General features: G+C 48.8%; 5 protein-coding genes across 5 annotated transcripts; 3 read left to right on the top strand and 2 right to left on the bottom strand.

Annotated features, from left to right (window-relative positions):
* Nucleotides 1-1,304: 1,304 nt before the first annotated feature.
* Nucleotides 1,305-2,088, top strand: EI90DRAFT_3282342 (uncharacterized protein). The gene is made up of 2 exons (XM_039066896.1): nucleotides 1,305-1,888; nucleotides 1,935-2,088. The coding sequence occupies exons 1-2, from the start codon at nucleotides 1,316-1,318 to the stop codon at nucleotides 1,965-1,967; spliced, it is 606 nt and encodes a 201-aa protein (XP_038910149.1). The 5' UTR covers nucleotides 1,305-1,315; the 3' UTR covers nucleotides 1,968-2,088.
* An 866-nt stretch (nucleotides 2,089-2,954) lies between these two features.
* EI90DRAFT_3132323 (uncharacterized protein) lies at nucleotides 2,955-3,491 on the bottom strand (the record flags this gene model as incomplete). The annotated part of the gene is made up of 2 exons (XM_039064465.1): nucleotides 2,955-3,299; nucleotides 3,366-3,491. The coding sequence occupies 2 exons, from the start codon at nucleotides 3,489-3,491 to the stop codon at nucleotides 2,955-2,957; spliced, it is 471 nt and encodes a 156-aa protein (XP_038910148.1).
* A 946-nt stretch (nucleotides 3,492-4,437) lies between these two features.
* Nucleotides 4,438-7,422, top strand: EI90DRAFT_3158249 (major facilitator superfamily domain-containing protein; the record flags this gene model as incomplete). Its single annotated transcript, XM_039066166.1, has 16 exons — nucleotides 4,438-4,586; nucleotides 4,665-4,700; nucleotides 4,759-4,861; nucleotides 4,917-4,928; nucleotides 4,999-5,017; nucleotides 5,066-5,123; nucleotides 5,239-5,495; nucleotides 5,549-5,610; nucleotides 5,701-5,889; nucleotides 5,947-6,022; nucleotides 6,092-6,276; nucleotides 6,324-6,348; nucleotides 6,410-6,418; nucleotides 6,493-6,571; nucleotides 6,676-6,732; nucleotides 6,809-7,422. The coding sequence occupies 16 exons, from the start codon at nucleotides 4,438-4,440 to the stop codon at nucleotides 7,053-7,055; spliced, it is 1,563 nt and encodes a 520-aa protein (XP_038910147.1). The 3' UTR covers nucleotides 7,056-7,422.
* A 494-nt stretch (nucleotides 7,423-7,916) lies between these two features.
* On the bottom strand, nucleotides 7,917-11,521 carry EI90DRAFT_2623594 (WD40-repeat-containing domain protein). The gene is made up of 6 exons (XM_039053342.1): nucleotides 11,356-11,521; nucleotides 11,050-11,304; nucleotides 10,845-10,999; nucleotides 10,659-10,788; nucleotides 10,188-10,604; nucleotides 7,917-10,128 (listed from the first exon to the last, which is right to left on the bottom strand). The coding sequence occupies exons 1-6, from the start codon at nucleotides 11,494-11,496 to the stop codon at nucleotides 8,152-8,154; spliced, it is 3,075 nt and encodes a 1,024-aa protein (XP_038910146.1). The 5' UTR covers nucleotides 11,497-11,521; the 3' UTR covers nucleotides 7,917-8,151.
* Nucleotides 11,522-15,946: 4,425 nt separating this feature from the next.
* On the top strand, nucleotides 15,947-17,660 carry EI90DRAFT_3081528 (acyl-CoA dehydrogenase/oxidase). The gene is made up of 11 exons (XM_039061941.1): nucleotides 15,947-16,021; nucleotides 16,081-16,122; nucleotides 16,152-16,194; nucleotides 16,262-16,417; nucleotides 16,467-16,558; nucleotides 16,618-16,674; nucleotides 16,773-16,817; nucleotides 16,905-16,980; nucleotides 17,052-17,209; nucleotides 17,277-17,297; nucleotides 17,355-17,660. The coding sequence occupies exons 1-11, from the start codon at nucleotides 15,977-15,979 to the stop codon at nucleotides 17,604-17,606; spliced, it is 987 nt and encodes a 328-aa protein (XP_038910145.1). The 5' UTR covers nucleotides 15,947-15,976; the 3' UTR covers nucleotides 17,607-17,660.

Below are 17,660 nucleotides of genomic sequence, written 5' to 3'. Positions count from 1 at the left end.
TGTGTCAATCTCAGGTTAAAGTTTAGGAAGGTGTTCAACAACCACATGATGTGCAATAGGACATATATGAAAGCGTTGTGGGTACTTTTGGGTGGCCGAGAGACGACGCGGTCAAGAACTCGAAGACTCGGGGTTGAGGTGCGTCGAGGCCCTGGGTCCCTATGCCACATAGTATTTCGGGGAGCCCGACTCTTCGGTTTGCCTCCAGTTATTTTGTGGAATCATCTCCACATCTCACTGGGGCGATCGACACGTTGGCTTGGAACTGGGCTGGCTGGACACCATACCACGGAGTCAGCTCATCATCGGTGTTTACGCAGCACATTTCTAAATCGATCTCCGCGTTCCCGCTTGGAGAATGTAGCCTAGGCTGCTGGCATTAAGTCCACACCCCTCGAATCCAGAACAGATTCAAAAACCAGATAGTGTGCACTGCCCATTTGCGCCCCCAACTCGATCGGACAGATCGATCGTTCGCACAGGCAGTAATCCCAATGAAAGACAGGACTGAATCAGGATATGCTGAGTAAATGGTGCGCGACCAGACACCAGCGCAAAATGAGTATGTGAGGTCTGCACGGTATTCTACGGTTATCAAAACCAAACCGGCCTTCGATCAGCGCAACGTCATTATTGCTGCAGCAATCAACGGTGGTTCCTGAATTACGAACTACTAGTCAGTTTGGAGAATAGAGTCTAGCCTGCTGGCATGAAGCCCATGCCCCTCAACTCTAGAACGCATCAAAAAAACCATCTAGGATGGCAGCACATTCGCACTGCCAATTCGATACAATAGATCGATGCCAGATTGCCCCCCCACGTTAACAAAGGACAAGGCTAGATTAGGATCTGCTGAATGAATGGTGCGCGACAAGGCACTGGCGCAAAATGAATATGTGAAGTCTGCGCGGTATTCTACGGTTATCGAAATAATATCAGCCTTCGATCAGTGCGCCATTATTGCCTTAGCAAACAGTGGCGGTCCCTAGATCATGAACTACGAGGCGGAGGGCAGCATCCAAACGCGTGTTTGCGAATGCTTTTGCATCGGCCTGCGACTAGGAACCGCCGATTAGCTTATCGCAACCACCAGTTCCCTTGTACGAATAGCTGGGAAATGCTGCAGACACAAAGGCTAGCTGCATGACCTAATCCATGCGGCACAGCTGACTATTTCAACTAGCTGGTATATATAGTGAGCCGATCCCTTGCGCCTTCACCTGGGTTCGAGTTCCTCTTGCAAAATCATCTCCAGTGAGCCGAGCACAACTGAGGATGTCGTTAGAATGGTGACTCACCACAACCAGCAGGAGCCATGGGTAACGCTGGATCCGTCTACATGGCCAACGCTTCTGGTCAGGATATCCAAGTCATAGCATCCCTCAGTCCCGAATGGGTTATTATTGATCTCCTATTCGACGCCGCGTTGCTCGTTGCCGCTTTCACTGGACTCTCGGACATTATCGGCGCTGCGGAACTACCTGAGGCGATAGAAACCGTCGCGGATCTTTTTCAGCTCATCAAAATAGCTGGCGGGCTCCTGAAGGATACTGTCGAGATTGGCCTGCATATTGTGGAGGCAGCACAAACAGTTATCGATGCTGTCATCCAAAACACTGTAACAATTAGTGATGGGAGTTACCAGGACATGCGGGATGAAAGCGTGTGGGAGCAATGTCTGTCTCCTGATGGGATTGCGGGCATATTTGGTGCGAAAACCGTGATGGTCTTGGTCATGAGTCGTGATGGAAAGCGAGTGTCGTTGTGGGAAACGGGACCCGATGATTCCTGGATCGCAACTGCGGAGCACAAGATCGTTCGCTCGGTGAATGGTAGGATTTGGGAGCGTGATCCCGACGCTGGCACAGTTGAATGGCCGGGGCAGGGGGTCCTAATAAAAAAACAAGGGTTGAATTTACTGGATATAATTCCAGCCGCACTTCCCAAGCTTCTGCCATTCCTACTGATATGATCAGATATTTGGTCAGAACGGTGGATGATTAAACTAACCACTGCAAGTAGCATACGGAAAGATATCTGTTTTGGTTGTGTTCCGTGTGTTTCATGGTCACCGTGATCATTTTCACCTCGTGTATACCTTCCTGCTTTGTACAATAGTGCTAACAAGAATCTGTTCTGAAGTATGCTCGCTCTCCTGGCAGCTGATAAGCATCCTAGTACCAATTGAGTTATGCGGGTGAAAGTTGTTTGTTATACCATGAGCGTAGACGATCTATCGTCACGGAGCGCCATAATAATGAGCTCCGTCTCCGTAGTGAGAACCGAATTAATTAGCGCGTCTAACCTATAGTAACGTGCAGGACAGAATGAATGAGGAACCGAACGCAGGATTGGGTGTACAATAGGTTCGAGGGTTCATATTTGCCCCTGCTGCACAATCTTGACGGAAGACATGGCGTGGGTTCGCAGTACAGTGCTTGTAGCGCTTTGTGATCGTTGTATACATTGTGGTGGACTCTGAAGGTTCAAACTCGGGTGCATGAGAGGTAAAGGATGTGAGATGTTATATCGGACAGGACATGGTGGCATGAGAGGCAACGGAAGAGTGAGTGACAAATGTTGTGTCAAACAAATGTTGGTAGCGTGGGAGAGTGGAAAGAAGCAAGTAGGTGTCAGAGGCCAGGTCTGCTTTGGTCCAGGCAGGACGCTGAGGTGCCCTGGCTCTTCAAACAATGGTATTTTTTCACAACAAACAAGCCATTGTGTCGGTGGCGAAAATAAATTCGAGAAGGGGAAGAGCTAAAATCTCGCAGGTGAGCCCAACCGATATAGGCCCTCCATGGAACGCTATGTCCGGTAGTTTACCGCATGATCGCGCAAGTTGGTCTCCAGGAATCCGGCTGAGGTCCCTACGATAGTCTTGGGTGTCCTCCGGAGTCAGCTGCTTTAGACAAAGAGTAATATGAAACTTGATCGGAAGCTTTGCATGAAACTCACTCTCCACCATCTAGATATTCGCGGATCAGAGCCTTGACAGCTCCATCGTCAATTAGACTGAGATCTGGGTGAAGACCCTCTTTAATAAGCAAATCCACGTCATCTTCCACGATGTCTTCGAATGGTAAACGCCCAGTACAAATGCGCCTGAAAATTCGTTCTCCCCTAACCCATGCAGACGACCTGTACGCAGCTGGGGTGACGATTTGGGAAGAAGGGGAGACGAAGTGTGTTGACGAGGCATGTCTGCAAGGGGACTCAGACTCGAGCACGGCCTCGGCAAAATGGATAAATCGTGGGTTGACGAGGTTAGATGGCTCCACATCCTCGTGAATGATGCCCTTAGAATGTGGCCTGTTGAGCAGGGCACAAAACTGTTAGATCATTGAGAGGGACGGTCATCGCACTCTGGGCGAACTGGGCGAATGTTGTTTCTTGATCATTGTATTTCCCGAACCGTGTGATAAACCCCATAATCTCCCCATGACTGAAGTAGCGACCGATAAACAATCATTACCAGTAAGAAGCGCCATATCGACTTCACGGCCGAGTCGTTCTTTATCCCGAGTTTGGTTTCTTGATGACAAATTCCTCGTTGTAAACATATATGTACGAGTTGGGGGGAAGCGGAAAACGCGAGCAATATGCCGTGCAGTTCTGATGACCAGGAGCCCAGCGAATCAGGCCTGCGACATATTGGAATACTATTATGGACGAAGGGTCGGATAAATCCGGCCGACTCCGCTACACTGCAGCTAAGGTAAGACACACAGGCCGACCTCGTTGATCCATAAAAAAGAAATAAGGCAATCAAAACAAAGCAATAAAACAAAGCCAAAACCCCTTAAAAAAACCTCCCCCCTCCTTCTCGATACCAGATGTTTTCTTGTCTGTTCTCCTTTTTCTTCCTTTTCGTGTCGACCCTGAACTCTAAATTGTGGCACGTGCCTTATGAATGATTCAATTATATTGTTATTCACCGCTCTACTTCCGGCCCATCGACATCCGTGAGCGTCTGTGCTCCAGCTCGATCCGAGGAGAGGTGTAAGCTTGCACTCAGCGCCAATATAGCGGCTAGTGTCGTCAATGGCGATGAACTCGAGAGGTCTTCTGCATGCTGTCATCATCATCACCGCCATCACACTTGCCGCCCCGAAGTCAGAGGCTGGTCACCTGCCTGCCAGAAGTCCGTATGTGCCTTTACAGGACATGGCCGTCGATAAGTCTAACATTCGCCCCTTTTTGCGTCATCGTGTACAGTAATGAACTATACATCTCCCGAGTCGGAAGTTTTTCCGAAACATTCACAGATCACGGATGCTTATTATATAGCCTGACAATAATATCCTTTCCTTCCCAAGTGCTTCCACTCGCCTTTCCACATCTCGTGTCGTTTTCGCGTCCGTCGAGCGCCGGACGGCACGTTTACTAACTGTAAGGTCGAGGAGCATCACGCATTTGTATTCAGGGAGGACTGTCATGGACGCACCCACCAAAACGGACACCGCCCCTAATAGCCCAGCTACATCTACCCAACATTTAGCGCCAACGTCGATATCGGACCAACGTTTTACAGTGCGAGAAGAGTCCATCCTCAGACAAAAATTGGATCGTCATATAATCCCTGTGTGCGTCTGTTCTGCTCTCACCGGGACGTGTCACTGGCACAGTTTGACCTTTGGTTCCTGTGGGTCCCTTGTTTATAGAGTCTACACACTTTATGCATTAGCTTTTCTCGATCGGTGAGTAGGGTTTGTTGTATCCCTGTCCAACCCTTTGAGGTTGTTCTGGCATCGACAGATCTAATATCGGAAATGCGTATGCTGCTGGGATGAAAACAGACCTCAATCTCACGTCGAGCAAATATGAATGGTTGCTTACGATATTTTACATCTCGTACATCGTACGTATCATGATCCTTCGTGTCTTTCCTTCATTTGTCAAACGATTACTTGCAGATCTTCCAATTGGTCAGTCCCCTGTTCAACGCCCAGTGAGCACCCGGGGTTTCCATTAACTAGTCCTCGTCTTTTCCTACAGTTCGTTATTTTCTGGAAAGGTGCGTGATTCGTTGAAAAGTTCTGATTCTTTTTAAAAATACCTTCAGTCTTGCCACCCAGAGTAATTGCGTCATTCACGGCTTTGGCATGGGGTGTGACATCTATGTAAGCAAAGAATTCCCTCAGCCACAAATTTCTCAACTTCCCTTCTTCTCTTCCACCCCTTTCGAGTCACGGAAAGTCCCGATTCTGGCTTAATGCTGACCTAAAAATAACTTAGGCTCCAAGGAACGGCGCATACCTGGTCGGGACTCATGACAGCTCGATTTTTCATCGGAGCGTTCGAAGCATCATTCGGACCTGGAGTGGCGCTGTATTTTTCATTTTTCTATCCAAGATACGAATTTGGGTCCAGATTTGGAATATTTGTCTCTGCTGCTGCGTTATCTAGCAGTTTTGCTGGGGCGTTGGCTTATGGACTTGTCCAAATTGGGAAGGGGAGCCGGGTTGCTAGTTGGAGACTACTTTTTATCGTCGGTAAGCCAGCGGATATTTGGTGTTTGATTACGCGTTACTAATTCTTGCTTAAGAGGGAGCCCCAACAGTTCTCTATGCGCCTTTCATCTACTACCTGCTCCCCAATTCTATAGAAGTATGCTCTTTTCCAGCTAAAAATTACCTCTCCCGGGCGGCACTGACGACACTACACCACCCTCCCTCTGGACAACGTCACTAACCATAGACATGCAAGTTCCTCACTCCGAGGGAGAAATCTTTAGCGCGACTACGAATGTCACTATCGAACACCGTCCAAGGTGATCATATTCGAGCAGAAGCAGGTGGTGAAGGTGGCATCGCTTGGAGTCAAGTATTAGCCAGTTTAAGGGACCCAATCAATTACGTGAATGGGGTTTTATTCTTCATTGCTAATGTAACGTTTCATGGTTGATCCCGGGGTTCACTGTATTTTGTTAATGTTGGGATTTAGGTAACATTCGCTTCACTTCCCGTGTACCTCCCTACTCTCCTGAAAGAAGCGGGCTTCTCAACCGTCCGGGCCCAAGGTAAAGTTACACGTCTTGCCCAACCTAATTCCCTATTAATTATTAATCCGTGCGACTTGCAAATTTCAGGTCTCTCCGCCCCTCCATACCTTGCCGCTTTCATCTGTGCTATCCTCAGCATGTTCGTCTCAGACAGACTGGGCAAACGTGGAATGATGGTCTCATTCTATTCTGCAGTGGGGGCGATTGGGTACGTTGTTTTGGCGATTTGTAGGGGAGTGTGGATTAGGTACGCGGCCATTTTCCTTGTTGCGGTGAGTTAGGTTCGTTTTTCGCGTTTGACATTATTTGACATTTTTAGACGGGATGTTTTACGATGGTGCCACGTAAGTGGTTTGTTTTAGACGTTTGCAAGGTTTGCATAACTAATGGACTGGTTATCTTCAGTCCTATACTGTAAGTTTTAACGTAGCTGACAGTCCATTCGGTAACTTCGAAGGAGATAATGCTAACTCAGTTTCAATTCGCAGCGTGGGTGTCTAATAATCAAGTGCGAGAATCGCAAAGAGGTGCAGGGTTCGCGATTTTTGGCGTTCTTGGCCAATGCGGGTCTGTTGATGTAACCTTCTCATGTTGCACATGGTTCTGACCACGACGCCACCTATGACCATTGTGGGGCCCACTTGGGACTCAAAATGTCAATGTTTGCTCAGGCCACTACTCGGAATTCACCTATATCCATCTCGCCATGCGCCTTATTATGTAACAGGGTTCGTCCCTTCGCCATTGTACATTGACTGTTAAGGGGACTCACGCACCCTTCCTCCCTTCTACACCTTGACACAGAATGTGGATAGCAGCAGGCCTCCTCTTCCTCGCATCCCTCCTGTCCTTCTCCTTATCCCTCTACTTCCAAAGCTTGAACAACCGACGTGATACCCTTTATGGACCTAGTAAAGTTGCTAACAGCACTTTGACAACACAAACTGCTTGGAAAAGCGAGGAAAGTGGAGAGGATGTGTTTGTGAATGAGGAGTTGTTAAGAGAGGCGGCGAGTGGAGAAGATTGGCCTCATTTCAGATACGTCACTTGATAGGGGTTGGTGGATTCCCTTTGAGGTTTCTTATTTGGCCTTTGTTTCTGCTCCGCATTCATTGTGTGCCACTTCGCCCCGAAGCAATCATTTTTACCGCAACCCCGAGTATGTGATCTTGCATCAATTTCCGCTTACATTACTCGTACGAATTTCACGACAATGTAATTTTGGATACTGCCGAACTGAATCCCAAGCAAGTCTACTCAAACCCGTACAGTTTTCAAGGGCGACGCTGACAGGGAAGCGCGGTCGTGCACGGATGGGAATCATAACGTGTGACACTGGGTAGCATGTTCTGATATTGCTCAACGTCTCCGAGGGAAAGTGAAAAAGTGGGCAGCGTCGCGCACGAGTTGAAAACAGCGATCACTGCTTAGGAGTAGGCATTAAACAGATCGCTTCTATGATCATCGCTTCTATGGTCTAGCTAACTGATAGTACAATCATCTTCTTCATAGGGTATGCAACAGGGACGATGAATGCAAGCGTGCGTAGGTAACCTCTAGCGAACCGCCAGTCATCATCTCCCAGCTCCAAAGATGGCGATGGAGGGCCACCGACTCTATCGTGGGGTGGGGTCGCGTGCCATAGCTAGGAAACCCACGTAGACCTAGCGATGGCATGGGGTACAGAAAAACATGAAGAATCACTGTACACGGAGATAATCAGGGAAATGAAAAGGGAAGATCACACAGCATATGAATTGTAGCATCCCATTGCAATGCCCGCGATAGAAAATTATCAGCATTGAGAATTATCAGCATTGAGAATTATCAGCATTGAGAATTATCAGCATTGAGAATTATCTTAAGATCCCAAATGAGGGACGGTGTGGCTGACACAGGCCGTTGATGGATGAGAGGTGGTCAATGGGCGTCATGGAGATAAGAATGCCGCATCAGCCCAGAACCCCAGGGCACGCGGGTACGGCTTGATCAATACATATTCCAATCCCATAACAATAGGATAAAGAAACCAACGTGTTGATGGCCAGGGCTTCGAAGCTGCGCCGCTTGGAGATGCAACCGAGAAGTACGAGACATCGGGACTCGAATCAGCGAATTCGTTGTGCTAGCTTGCGTATAAGTGTCTATTACGCGTACAACCGGGTGAATGGGAATGCGGTGAGGCTTGAATACTGAACAGATGGGGAGGCTGGATCAAGCTCAACACAAACAACCTCACCCGATTTCCCCCCTATACAGACATAGCTTTCGTTCTGCACTACAGGAGTGGTGGCTTCAAAGTAATCGGGAAGGAAACAAAGGCGAAGGCTACCCCCTTCTCGTTTGACATAGAGGGAGTTCTCGGAACTATCCAAAACGACAGTGGGTGCCGAGGAAGGGGACTCTGCTTGTGAGGGTGACGGGGCGGTCAGGGTCTTTTCAGTGATATCGAATATTGCAGAATAATGTTTGGATTTAAGCAATATGGACGAATCGCTCTGAAACGAGATATGGTCCCAAGGATGGCCATCGAATCTGTAGGGTAATGGGGGCAATGGCAAGTCCAAAATTTGATTCTTGGTTGTCGCGTCCCAGATGCAGAGGTGACGGTCATTCAACGAATACGCGTCATGTATTCCATTAAGATGAATGGTCCAAAGAAGCGTCCCCGTCTCCACGCTCCAAACGCGAGTGGTCATATCTCTGGATGTGGAAGCGAGAGTAAGACTATCAGGTGAGAACGCAACATCAAGGGTCTCCCCGGTATGACCTTCGAGCGTCCAGAGTAATATTCCTGTTCTCACATCCCAGATGCGCACCGTTTTGTCCTTCGAAGTGGAGGCCAGGCGACGAGCATCGGGCGAATATACAATATTATAGACCCCCTCGGCGTGTCCTTCAAGCTTCCAAAGTGGCGAGCTCGTCGCCATGTCCCAAATGTACACCGTGCTATCCTCCGAAGCTGACGCTACACGACGACTAGCTGACGAGATGGCGATTGATGAGATAGGTCCAATATGTCCCACAGACCCGGAGAGACACCATTCTGCCGGCACTTCCCACACTCGCACACTGTTTTCTGAACCAGTGGCGAGGCGGCGCTTGTGATGCGAAAATGCAAGACAACCGCTACTTCCAACAGGAGCCGGAAGTTGTCCGAGTAGATCTCCAGTTACAGCGTTCCAGAAATGGACATACGAACTGGATCGTGAAGCGGTGAACAGATGAAGACCGTCGGGCGTAAACACGGCAGAGCATACGGCGTCATTGTGACCTCCAAGAATCCGCGGGGGGGCATCAGACTCTACGTCCCAGATGCACACAGTTGTATCGTACGATGCGGACGCCAAGCGCGAGCCATCGGGCGAGAACGCGACGGATACCACCCTGTCACTGTGCCCTTCAAGGAGACGGTGGAGCGAAACCTCAGCTGCTACTGCCCAGACACGCACAGTCTTATCATCTGAACATGACGCAAGGTAACGGCCGTTGGGCGAGAAAGAAACGGAGTTAACCTGGCTCGTGTGCCCAGTGAGCGTCTGGGAGAGTTCTCCTGATTCCACATCCCAGATTTTTACGGCGCAATCAGGGGCAGCAGTAGCCATGTGACGTTCATGGAGCGAGAACGCAACGCTTGTGCACCCGTCGAGCTCCCGGAGCAGCTCCCCAGTTGCTACATCCCAGATGCAGACCTTTCCATCGTCAGCGGACGCAAGGCGTGTACTGTCCGGTGAGAAGGCCACGGAACACACGTCTCGAATATGACCCTCGAACGTCCGACGTTTTGCTCCAGACTTTGCGGCCCAGACGTACACAGCGGAACGCGAACCGGTGGCCACGTACGATTCATTTGGCGAGTATGCCAACGACAGAACTACGCCCGGATGTTGAAATTGGCCGACACATGGGGACCATGAGACCCTCGATGTCACTCGATGTGCAGCCACCCATGCCTTGGAACGTGTTGTGTTGGTCTCCACGGGGTAAAGGGAACGAAGCCGGCTGTAAGACGGAATAAAAGGATAAAAGCCGCCAAGAAGTGATAAGGAATGTGTTGCGATGGAAGTTTTGGATTGAAGAACCAATCGGTATAGTTCACGAACTCCGACCCTTTCCTCCGAAGCCTTTTCGATGTGGGAAATAAGAAACAAAATGGAATATATATGTGTTTCGAAGGACTCACCAGATATCGTTCGAATTTGTGCAAGACGTGACAGGCTTGGTCAAGTTCGCCCATGATGCCCATCGCCGCTACCCAATGCAGAAGTGCTGGTATCGAACTCGACATGACTGATCTGGCTTGCTCGACCCTCGAACCACATTCACATAGGATAGAATGACAGTGCTGCCAAAGCGATCGCACCTGAGGAGGGATGACCCTGTCAAATTCCGTTTGGAGATTGAACACATGTCGGTTCCTCAAGTGCTGCGATCCCATTAATGGCGAAGACTTCAAATTTTCAGCGCATCGAAGTGATTTAAGGAGTAGGAGGACAAGTCTGTGGCCTGGAAGTGGGGAACATTGAGGGTCTTTTGCGGCACCATTCGATCCATAAATGAGATGAAAAACGAGCGATTTATCTGAGTCACAACCTTCGCCCTATTACATTTTGTTATGTGTGGACACGATAATATAATGTATGATGATGCGTACCGAGAGTGGAAACCCAAGGAGTTCAGTTAAAGATAAACTAAATACGGTAAACGGATGCTTCGTCCGGTGCGTGAGGGACAAGTTCATGTGGTGTTCAGCGCTCCAGCTCTGGCAAAGCCTATGTAACTGGCTAGAACACATAACGCACGTAAGGACACCAGCATCGTCAATCGCGTCGGGACTCACGAAGCAAAGTCATCTGGAAACCTTATCATCCCCTGGATTCCAAGGACCCCAAGGAGGTGTTCATGGAGAGCAATGATAAAGGCGCCAAGCAACTGGCGCACTTCCGCTTCCGCAGCGAAAAAGTCTTGGGGTGGATACTGAGTAAAAAAGGCTTTCTGTTCTCAAAGTCGTTAGGCCTGAAGCGCGAACGGGTATCACGACATACATGGCATTGAACAATAATCCGCAAGGCAAAATACACCGCCCCGGTCAGTTCCACGTCACCTATATCTTGGGCGAATTGCTTTATGGGCTGCAACAAGTCTCCGAGACGAAGTTCGTCGCGGTAAACCCGTGATCTTATGGTCACTCGGAGTTGCCTGACAAGGTCTGGGTGATTCAATTGCCCTCTATCGTAATGCGCATCGAAACAACGCATGAACAAGTCCTGTGTGATGGAGGCAAAGAACCAACAGTTTTCCTATCCCACAAGTTGAGTCACTGCAATCTGATTCCGTGATGCCGAACTCACCCTAGACAAACGGTAGGCTTGCGACTCCGATGCGATGGACGCAATGACCTTTCCGATATCGAGGAGGGATGGTTTGGTAGGAAATTCCATCCTTGCTTCATCCCTTGACATGTGTTGACATTGTTGACATAGCTTCTCCATACTTCCCGAAATGACCACCTAACGAACCAGCATGTATCACTCGTCTGAATACAACCAAACCATGGGAGGCACGAACAGTGTCCTGTGCAGGTGATTTGCTCAAGTTGGACAAAAGGCCCCCATTACTATTGTCCGGCCGACGATCCAGACGAACATAGAAGTCTTTCTCGGGTTCTCTCTGGGCATGGAGGATCAGAAACCGGTGGGGCACACCATTATTGTCGCCATAGCGAGTGCAAGACAGGATCTTGGTGGTCGCCGCGTTCCGACTGCGCCGTATACCCTCAAAAAAATCATTCACTGAATACGCAGAATACCCAGTGGAGGGAATACAATCGAGGATATCTGCTTGGGAAAGAACACTGTATGGGCGAGTGCTCATGGTGAAACAAATGCCCCTCAAAAATCTGCGTAAGCATTGGTAAGCCAGGACAACATCTTTAGTAACCGGACCCACAAGTTTGAAGCACCCCTAGGATAGACGTCGAGGTAGCGTGGATCGAGTAAATGCTTGCCAAGGTCGCGCTGAGACCTGATGAAACAACTTGGGGACCCACGTCAAGAGGGATCAAGGGGTTGCCAGTTGGTGAGAGACTGGCCCCACGGGCCTTTTAATATGATAAAGACTGTGTAACATTTCAAATCGATCGGTGGATAAAAACCCCTAAGGGATATATACATAGGCGCTGGACAGAATAATATCATGTTCAACCCTAATAATAGACTCGGGCAAATCACATGCTCTGGCGTGATTGTATTGCGCCCGATCGCTGAATACGGCCATCTTTCATTTTTGATGTGCTAGCTTTGTAAACGCCTTTCCAACCCGTGTTCCAGCTTGGTACACTAGTCGCAGAGGAATATAACATATATATATAGCGGAATAAATTAAATGGAGATGCTGTGTAAGGAATTCCTGTGCGCGACTGCAGCGCGGTCAAGCGCGGGTACCGGTTATTTCCGGTGACTCGTAATGAATGAACTTGGCCGCAAGGCCACCTCGTTGATCTCAATGAAGGGTTGGCCGAACAGCCATATCTTCGATGCACTGGCAGCTTCTGCCTAGGTGTTACAATTACGTGCTTATGTCCTCACCGATCGCACAGAACTCTAGAAATTCGCATGCGTTTTGAGGTTGTCCTCGCTGACACTGCCTGACAGCGTACGGCTATTTGTAAGATCCGTGTGGCTGTCGAGTCTGGGTGATTGTGGTCACCTAAGCATTTGGTTAGGCTCTTAAACGCATTTCTTGCGAAGAACGGGCAAACTTTCCTCTCGCCGATCATCATTGGAAAACCAAGGTGGAATCTACTATCCCATTTTCACTTTACAACTTAGGCTCCCACTTTTGGTCCAAAGCCACTCATACATGCACTGATCTGAACCCATTTGCATGCGATCTCTGTAGCGGTGTGATAGGAGAGAAGCGTCACAGAGACACCTTATCAACATCAATCGAAGCCCTTCCAGCATATCGGTCTGTTTGTTATGTAATTTAAACTGCACTTCTCCTTTTACTAACCTATTTCCCATTTTCTTTGTTGAGAGCTGCCATGGCAGCCTCCCAACCCTTCGTAACTAAAATGGCGTCCATGAATGGCTTATGCTCAGAAGACTAATTTCAACTTGGAACAGACACGCTTTTGGAATACTGCGTCATATCATAAACGCATGACCGTTATGATTCTGCTGCGCGCATGCTTGTAAACGACTTTCAGGATGTGTTTATGGCCCCCCCTACACTGTGCAAGCGACTCTGCCGAGAGGCCCGGGCACATTGGCCTCCGTATGCACGTCCTGCCTGTCAAACCACAAGATTGGATAAGGTTTGACAAAGTGTCCAGATGCTCGTGTGGGTGCCTTGTCCTGCTGGCAGCATCCTACCTAATCGCGCACGATTGAAATTATCTATCAGTTCCTCGATACGGGCAAACTAATGGTTGTCAGTAGAAGATGAACTCTCACTGGTGATAGGAGGACTGTGAGGCGTCGATTAATGTGATACTAGCCTTTGGCTAGTGAACGTGAATGCGCGTTGTCCAGACAGTGATAGGGTGTTCAATCAGATCCCAATGGATGCAGTGCGACAGAAGTTGGAGTATATAGATGTAGTTGTGCTCACATAAAAGTGATGTCGCTCTGCGGCTATGAATCCAACAGAACACCCCATCAACTGGAGCGCCCCTAGAAGTCACCGAAGAGCGAAGAGGGGCGTTGGGGTAGTATCCTATAGCTTGAGCTGTCAAACAACTTTTTTTTAAATAATCGATTTGCGGATATATATATATATGAATTGTCATTGGCACTTTTTTTTTTTTTAACATGAACTCCGCGATCCAAAGCTTCCCTGATCAACTCGATGTATTCGTTCTAGATGCAGCGTATCTAAATCATTCCATTGATCAACATCGACATTGGTTGAGCTGCAGAAAGCACAGCATGTATGTTCCGTTGAACAATGCGCCTCAAAATTATATGCATACTAACCAAGAGATGCATTTCCAATCTCCAGCTATCAAAGCCCGTTCCCGGCCCAATAGGATCACCAAGTCAGCGGCCGGGCATCGAGAATGACCGCGGTGCTTCTATGCGATGTCCCCCAAGATGGGAAGTCAGTGGCCTTTCCATTCGCTCTTTCCCCCTGAAGTTGAACCTCATGCTCAAGTTGCCTTGCCTGGGTCAGACTATTGTGCTGCACCTCGATCGCATGAACCCTATCGATTTTTATTTCGTCCCCCCGTTGGAGTTTGTGTGTATGAGGAATTCATCCGATCCTTGATTTGAGCTTTTCCCTTGCATCCGAGGGAGCACGCTTCTTTGAGGTTGAGCTAGGTCAATGATCCGCGGGTTCGGCGCTGGTTCCGAGAGCGTACGACATGCAGGGCTAGGATCTGGGCGTTCGGCCGGATAAACCTGAGAGGCGTGAGTGACACGGCGAGCTCATACTTATGTAATGACCCAAGACGTGGAGCAGCAGAGTACTTTATGCTCCACCGTGAAATCCGAATGTTGGATTTCGTGCATGACGCCAGTTTAACAGCCAGGGTTCGTCACTGTCGTACTGACGTGAATTGGAAATGAGTCACTCTCTGAGTCGGCCTAGTCACTTCAGCGTCTGAATATCGAGGGAATTACGATGTGTGAGTGTATATGGTGGATAAGACTTGGTCCCTCATTGCGCGGTGTTCCATGTAGGGATACATGATGTCACGTCAACAGCTAGATCCGAAACCCATGCCACAGTCCGGGTCGGGCCCACGATACAGTAATGGTTCTGGAATGGATCAACCATGCCTAACGTACCCATGCAACGTGCGGCGGCAGAGTCTACAACCACAATTGCATTAGAAAAGAAAAAGAAAACGATTATGAAGTAAGTATCCTCAATTCATACGATAATCTGTGGAGCGGTTTCTCTTTACATAACACCCCAAAGAAGGATCATCATTAGGGACAGGCCTCACGAATAGAAGTCATAGCGTCACTCCATCTGGAAATTTACGTCAGACCTCGTAGTTTGATGACTATCATTTTAGCCAGGAATTAGAACCGTTCGGAGTAGCTCAAACCAGAAAAATAACGACAAGTGTTGCGGCTCCAATCCATGCTGGAGGAGACTTTGACTTAGCTTCGCGTGAAAGTTAAGATCGTTTGGAATACATAACACCATGCCTCAAATTTTCCCGGACTCCAGACGCTGTGACCTATTTCCAGACTTAGCGAGGTGATAGGCAGGATCACCTCCCAAGTGGATATGGAATCTTATACCCACCAAGTGGGAACACCGCATGCCACTTGGGTGGGGCCTGTTATCGTTATGCCCTTACGTCACCTGCTCTGAAATTAAGTACCCTACAAGTTCACTTTGAGGCCCTGCTATTCGAAATATCAGCCAGCCAGCATCTACAGCGAGGTTATTATAAAGAACTCCGGTCATTCGCTAACGGGAAAAGGTAGGGCTTATTTCCCGGTCCCAATATTTGTTGGAGAGGCCGATGCTACCGGTTCCCAACTCAACTGCACCATGAGAATAACCGCCACCTTTTCACCAGTTTTCCACCACAGAGGCGAGGTGCAGATCCAAGTGTGTAATGTTGAACTCCGCAATGGGGATCAAAAACGGAAGTGAATGGCCTGGCGGGGAGACATAAACCCAGACAAAGTACAAAATAGCGACGGACGGAAGAGTAGCGGGTACTTGAGAATAAATGCACGAAAATAAAAATGAACCGTGACATTCAGTGTGTACCCGTCCACCTTCGTCCGGACAGTACCCATATCATGCTCCATTGGCGAGCCCCAGTCTACAGATATTCGGATATTGAGTCACCGGCGTTGAAGATGCCACCGTTTTGCCTGCACGGGGTTGAGCCGTCCCGAAGGCGTGGGACACATTTCAATTCCCACCCATTTCCTACAACCACGTCGCCGTTGAACTTCAGTAGCGTAACCACTTCCTGGTACATAAAGAGGGCATAAAATGGACGGAAAGATTAAACTGCTCACAGTAGAAGAAGTCGCCCAAGTGAGATTATGGTTATTTGTGCACCAATCGTATTCGGCTGAGATCCGAGTTCGTTATAGCACAACAAGGAGGGCGACCTTTGGACCATTATAGATGCCAAAGTCTTTGATCTTACCAAATTTTTTTAAAGTTCCATCCAGGCGGGAAAGCCGTTCTGCTTGACGATGAAGTCCGTGAGTACGGCCGAACGAGTTCACATTCTCTTCCAACCCGATAATGATCCTGGATGGTGAAATGCAGGAGGAAAAGATTGTACTGAACTCTTCTACTCGCTTCACCGCTCGGAGGTGTTATTGCGGCCTCAGTACGCTCGTCTTCAAATTGGGACCATCGTCGGAGAGGAGGAACGTTTCAAACCCCTCCCACCTGGTTCCCTCAGTCCGGTCCCTTATGGAGGTGGGTCAGTCACGCCGCGCTAAGCAAGCTATCGCTAAAGAAGATTCAGAGCCTGCATGGCTGACACGGCCCTTCAAGTCCCCATATTACAAAGAGAGTCACTATAGACTGCACAAGGAATTCAGGAAAATATGCGATGAGGTGGGTCTTATCATCCATCATATTGGCGTGCACATATTCATGTTGGCGCTCCTCGCCAGCTAATTATTCCAGAAGCTAAACGGTGTGAGGAGACAGGGGATCGTATATCCCAGAAGGTCGTCGAAGAGCTTTCGTAGGCGCTACATTCCTATCACAAAATTGCCACACCACCGACCATTCCTTTCCAGAAAAATGAATATCATTGCATTCAAAGCTTGGCCCGGGCCCTCATCTCAAAGGTCTGAAGCTCCTCGCAGGCGTGAAGCCCGAAGAGTTTTGACTATTTCCACGAAGTAAGCGTAACCCCCGATGACTGATTGAAGTCTCACTCAACGATCACCAAAAGCTCCTACTCGGTCAAGAATCAGCCCGAGCTGGGCAACGAGGATTTATCGATGGCTTCCTCGCAGGGGCATACATCGGTCTTCCACCTATCCTTAACTTGCGAATGACCGCAAACTCGCACAGCAGATCACTCGTGAGGTCATGGAAGGTTCAAAGGTAGTTGCGCTGGCTATTTCGGAGGCGTTTGCGGGGAGCGACGTTTCTGGATTGAGATGTACTGCTCGGAAAAGCGAGGATGGAAAGTGGTGGATTGTGAATGGAACGAAAAAGTGGATTACGAATGGGACGTTTGCAGACTATTTCACCGTAAGCTATTATCCTGGTTCAATGCATTCTCCCCTGACTCGGCTCTTTCATTCTACTGCTTTTCCAGACAGCTTGCCGAACCAGTAAGGTGGGCAGCGATCCCCCCGAATGGGAATAATAATGAATGTTCATGCATGATTAACAGCACGGTCTTACAATGATCGTCATACCTCGTGGTCCAGGGGTGGAAACCAAACCTATCAAAACTTCGTATTCCTCAACGGCGGGAACGGCCTTCGTATCGTTCGACGATGTACGCGTGCCTGTTTCGCATACCCTCGGAGAAGTGGATAAAGGTCTCAAAGTCATTTTGAGTAACTTTAACCATGAGCGTTGGGGGATGGTCGTCAACACTGTACAACTAATGCGCAATATTGTGGACGAGACTCTGAGGTAGATATGGTTCCTCGCGGTGGGGGGTAACAGTACTAACAGTTGATCCGATTGCACG

The sequence above is a fragment of the Cantharellus anzutake genome, assembly GCF_015039405.1.
Source record: "Cantharellus anzutake strain C23 chromosome Unknown EI90scaffold_87, whole genome shotgun sequence".
Taxonomy (NCBI): Eukaryota; Fungi; Basidiomycota; class Agaricomycetes; order Cantharellales; family Hydnaceae; genus Cantharellus; species Cantharellus anzutake.
The sequence above is the reverse complement of the archived record's forward strand: the minus strand, read 5'-3'. Positions and strand labels throughout refer to the sequence as shown.

Coding starts and splice junctions, on each gene's coding strand:
- EI90DRAFT_3282342 (XM_039066896.1), top strand. CDS start 1,316: ATGGGTAACGCTGGATCCGTCTACATGGCCAACGCTTCTGGTCAGGAT. Junction 1,889..1,934: donor TTGAATGGCCGGGGCAGGGG/GTCCTAATAAAA, acceptor ATATAATTCCAG/CCGCACTTCCCAAGCTTCTG.
- EI90DRAFT_2623594 (XM_039053342.1), bottom strand. CDS start 11,496: ATGGAGAAGCTATGTCAACAATGTCAACACATGTCAAGGGATGAAGCA. Junction 10,605..10,658: donor TCCTTGGGTTTCCACTCTCG/GTACGCATCATC, acceptor AAAATGTAATAG/GGCGAAGGTTGTGACTCAGA. Junction 10,129..10,187: donor ACAAATTCGAACGATATCTG/GTGAGTCCTTCG, acceptor CACATCGAAAAG/GCTTCGGAGGAAAGGGTCGG.
- EI90DRAFT_3081528 (XM_039061941.1), top strand. CDS start 15,977: ATGGACGGAAAGATTAAACTGCTCACAGTAGAAGAAGTCGCCCAA. Junction 16,123..16,151: donor GGACCATTATAGATGCCAAA/GTCTTTGATCTT, acceptor ATTTTTTTAAAG/TTCCATCCAGGCGGGAAAGC. Junction 16,675..16,772: donor GGGATCGTATATCCCAGAAG/GTCGTCGAAGAG, acceptor TTGCATTCAAAG/CTTGGCCCGGGCCCTCATCT.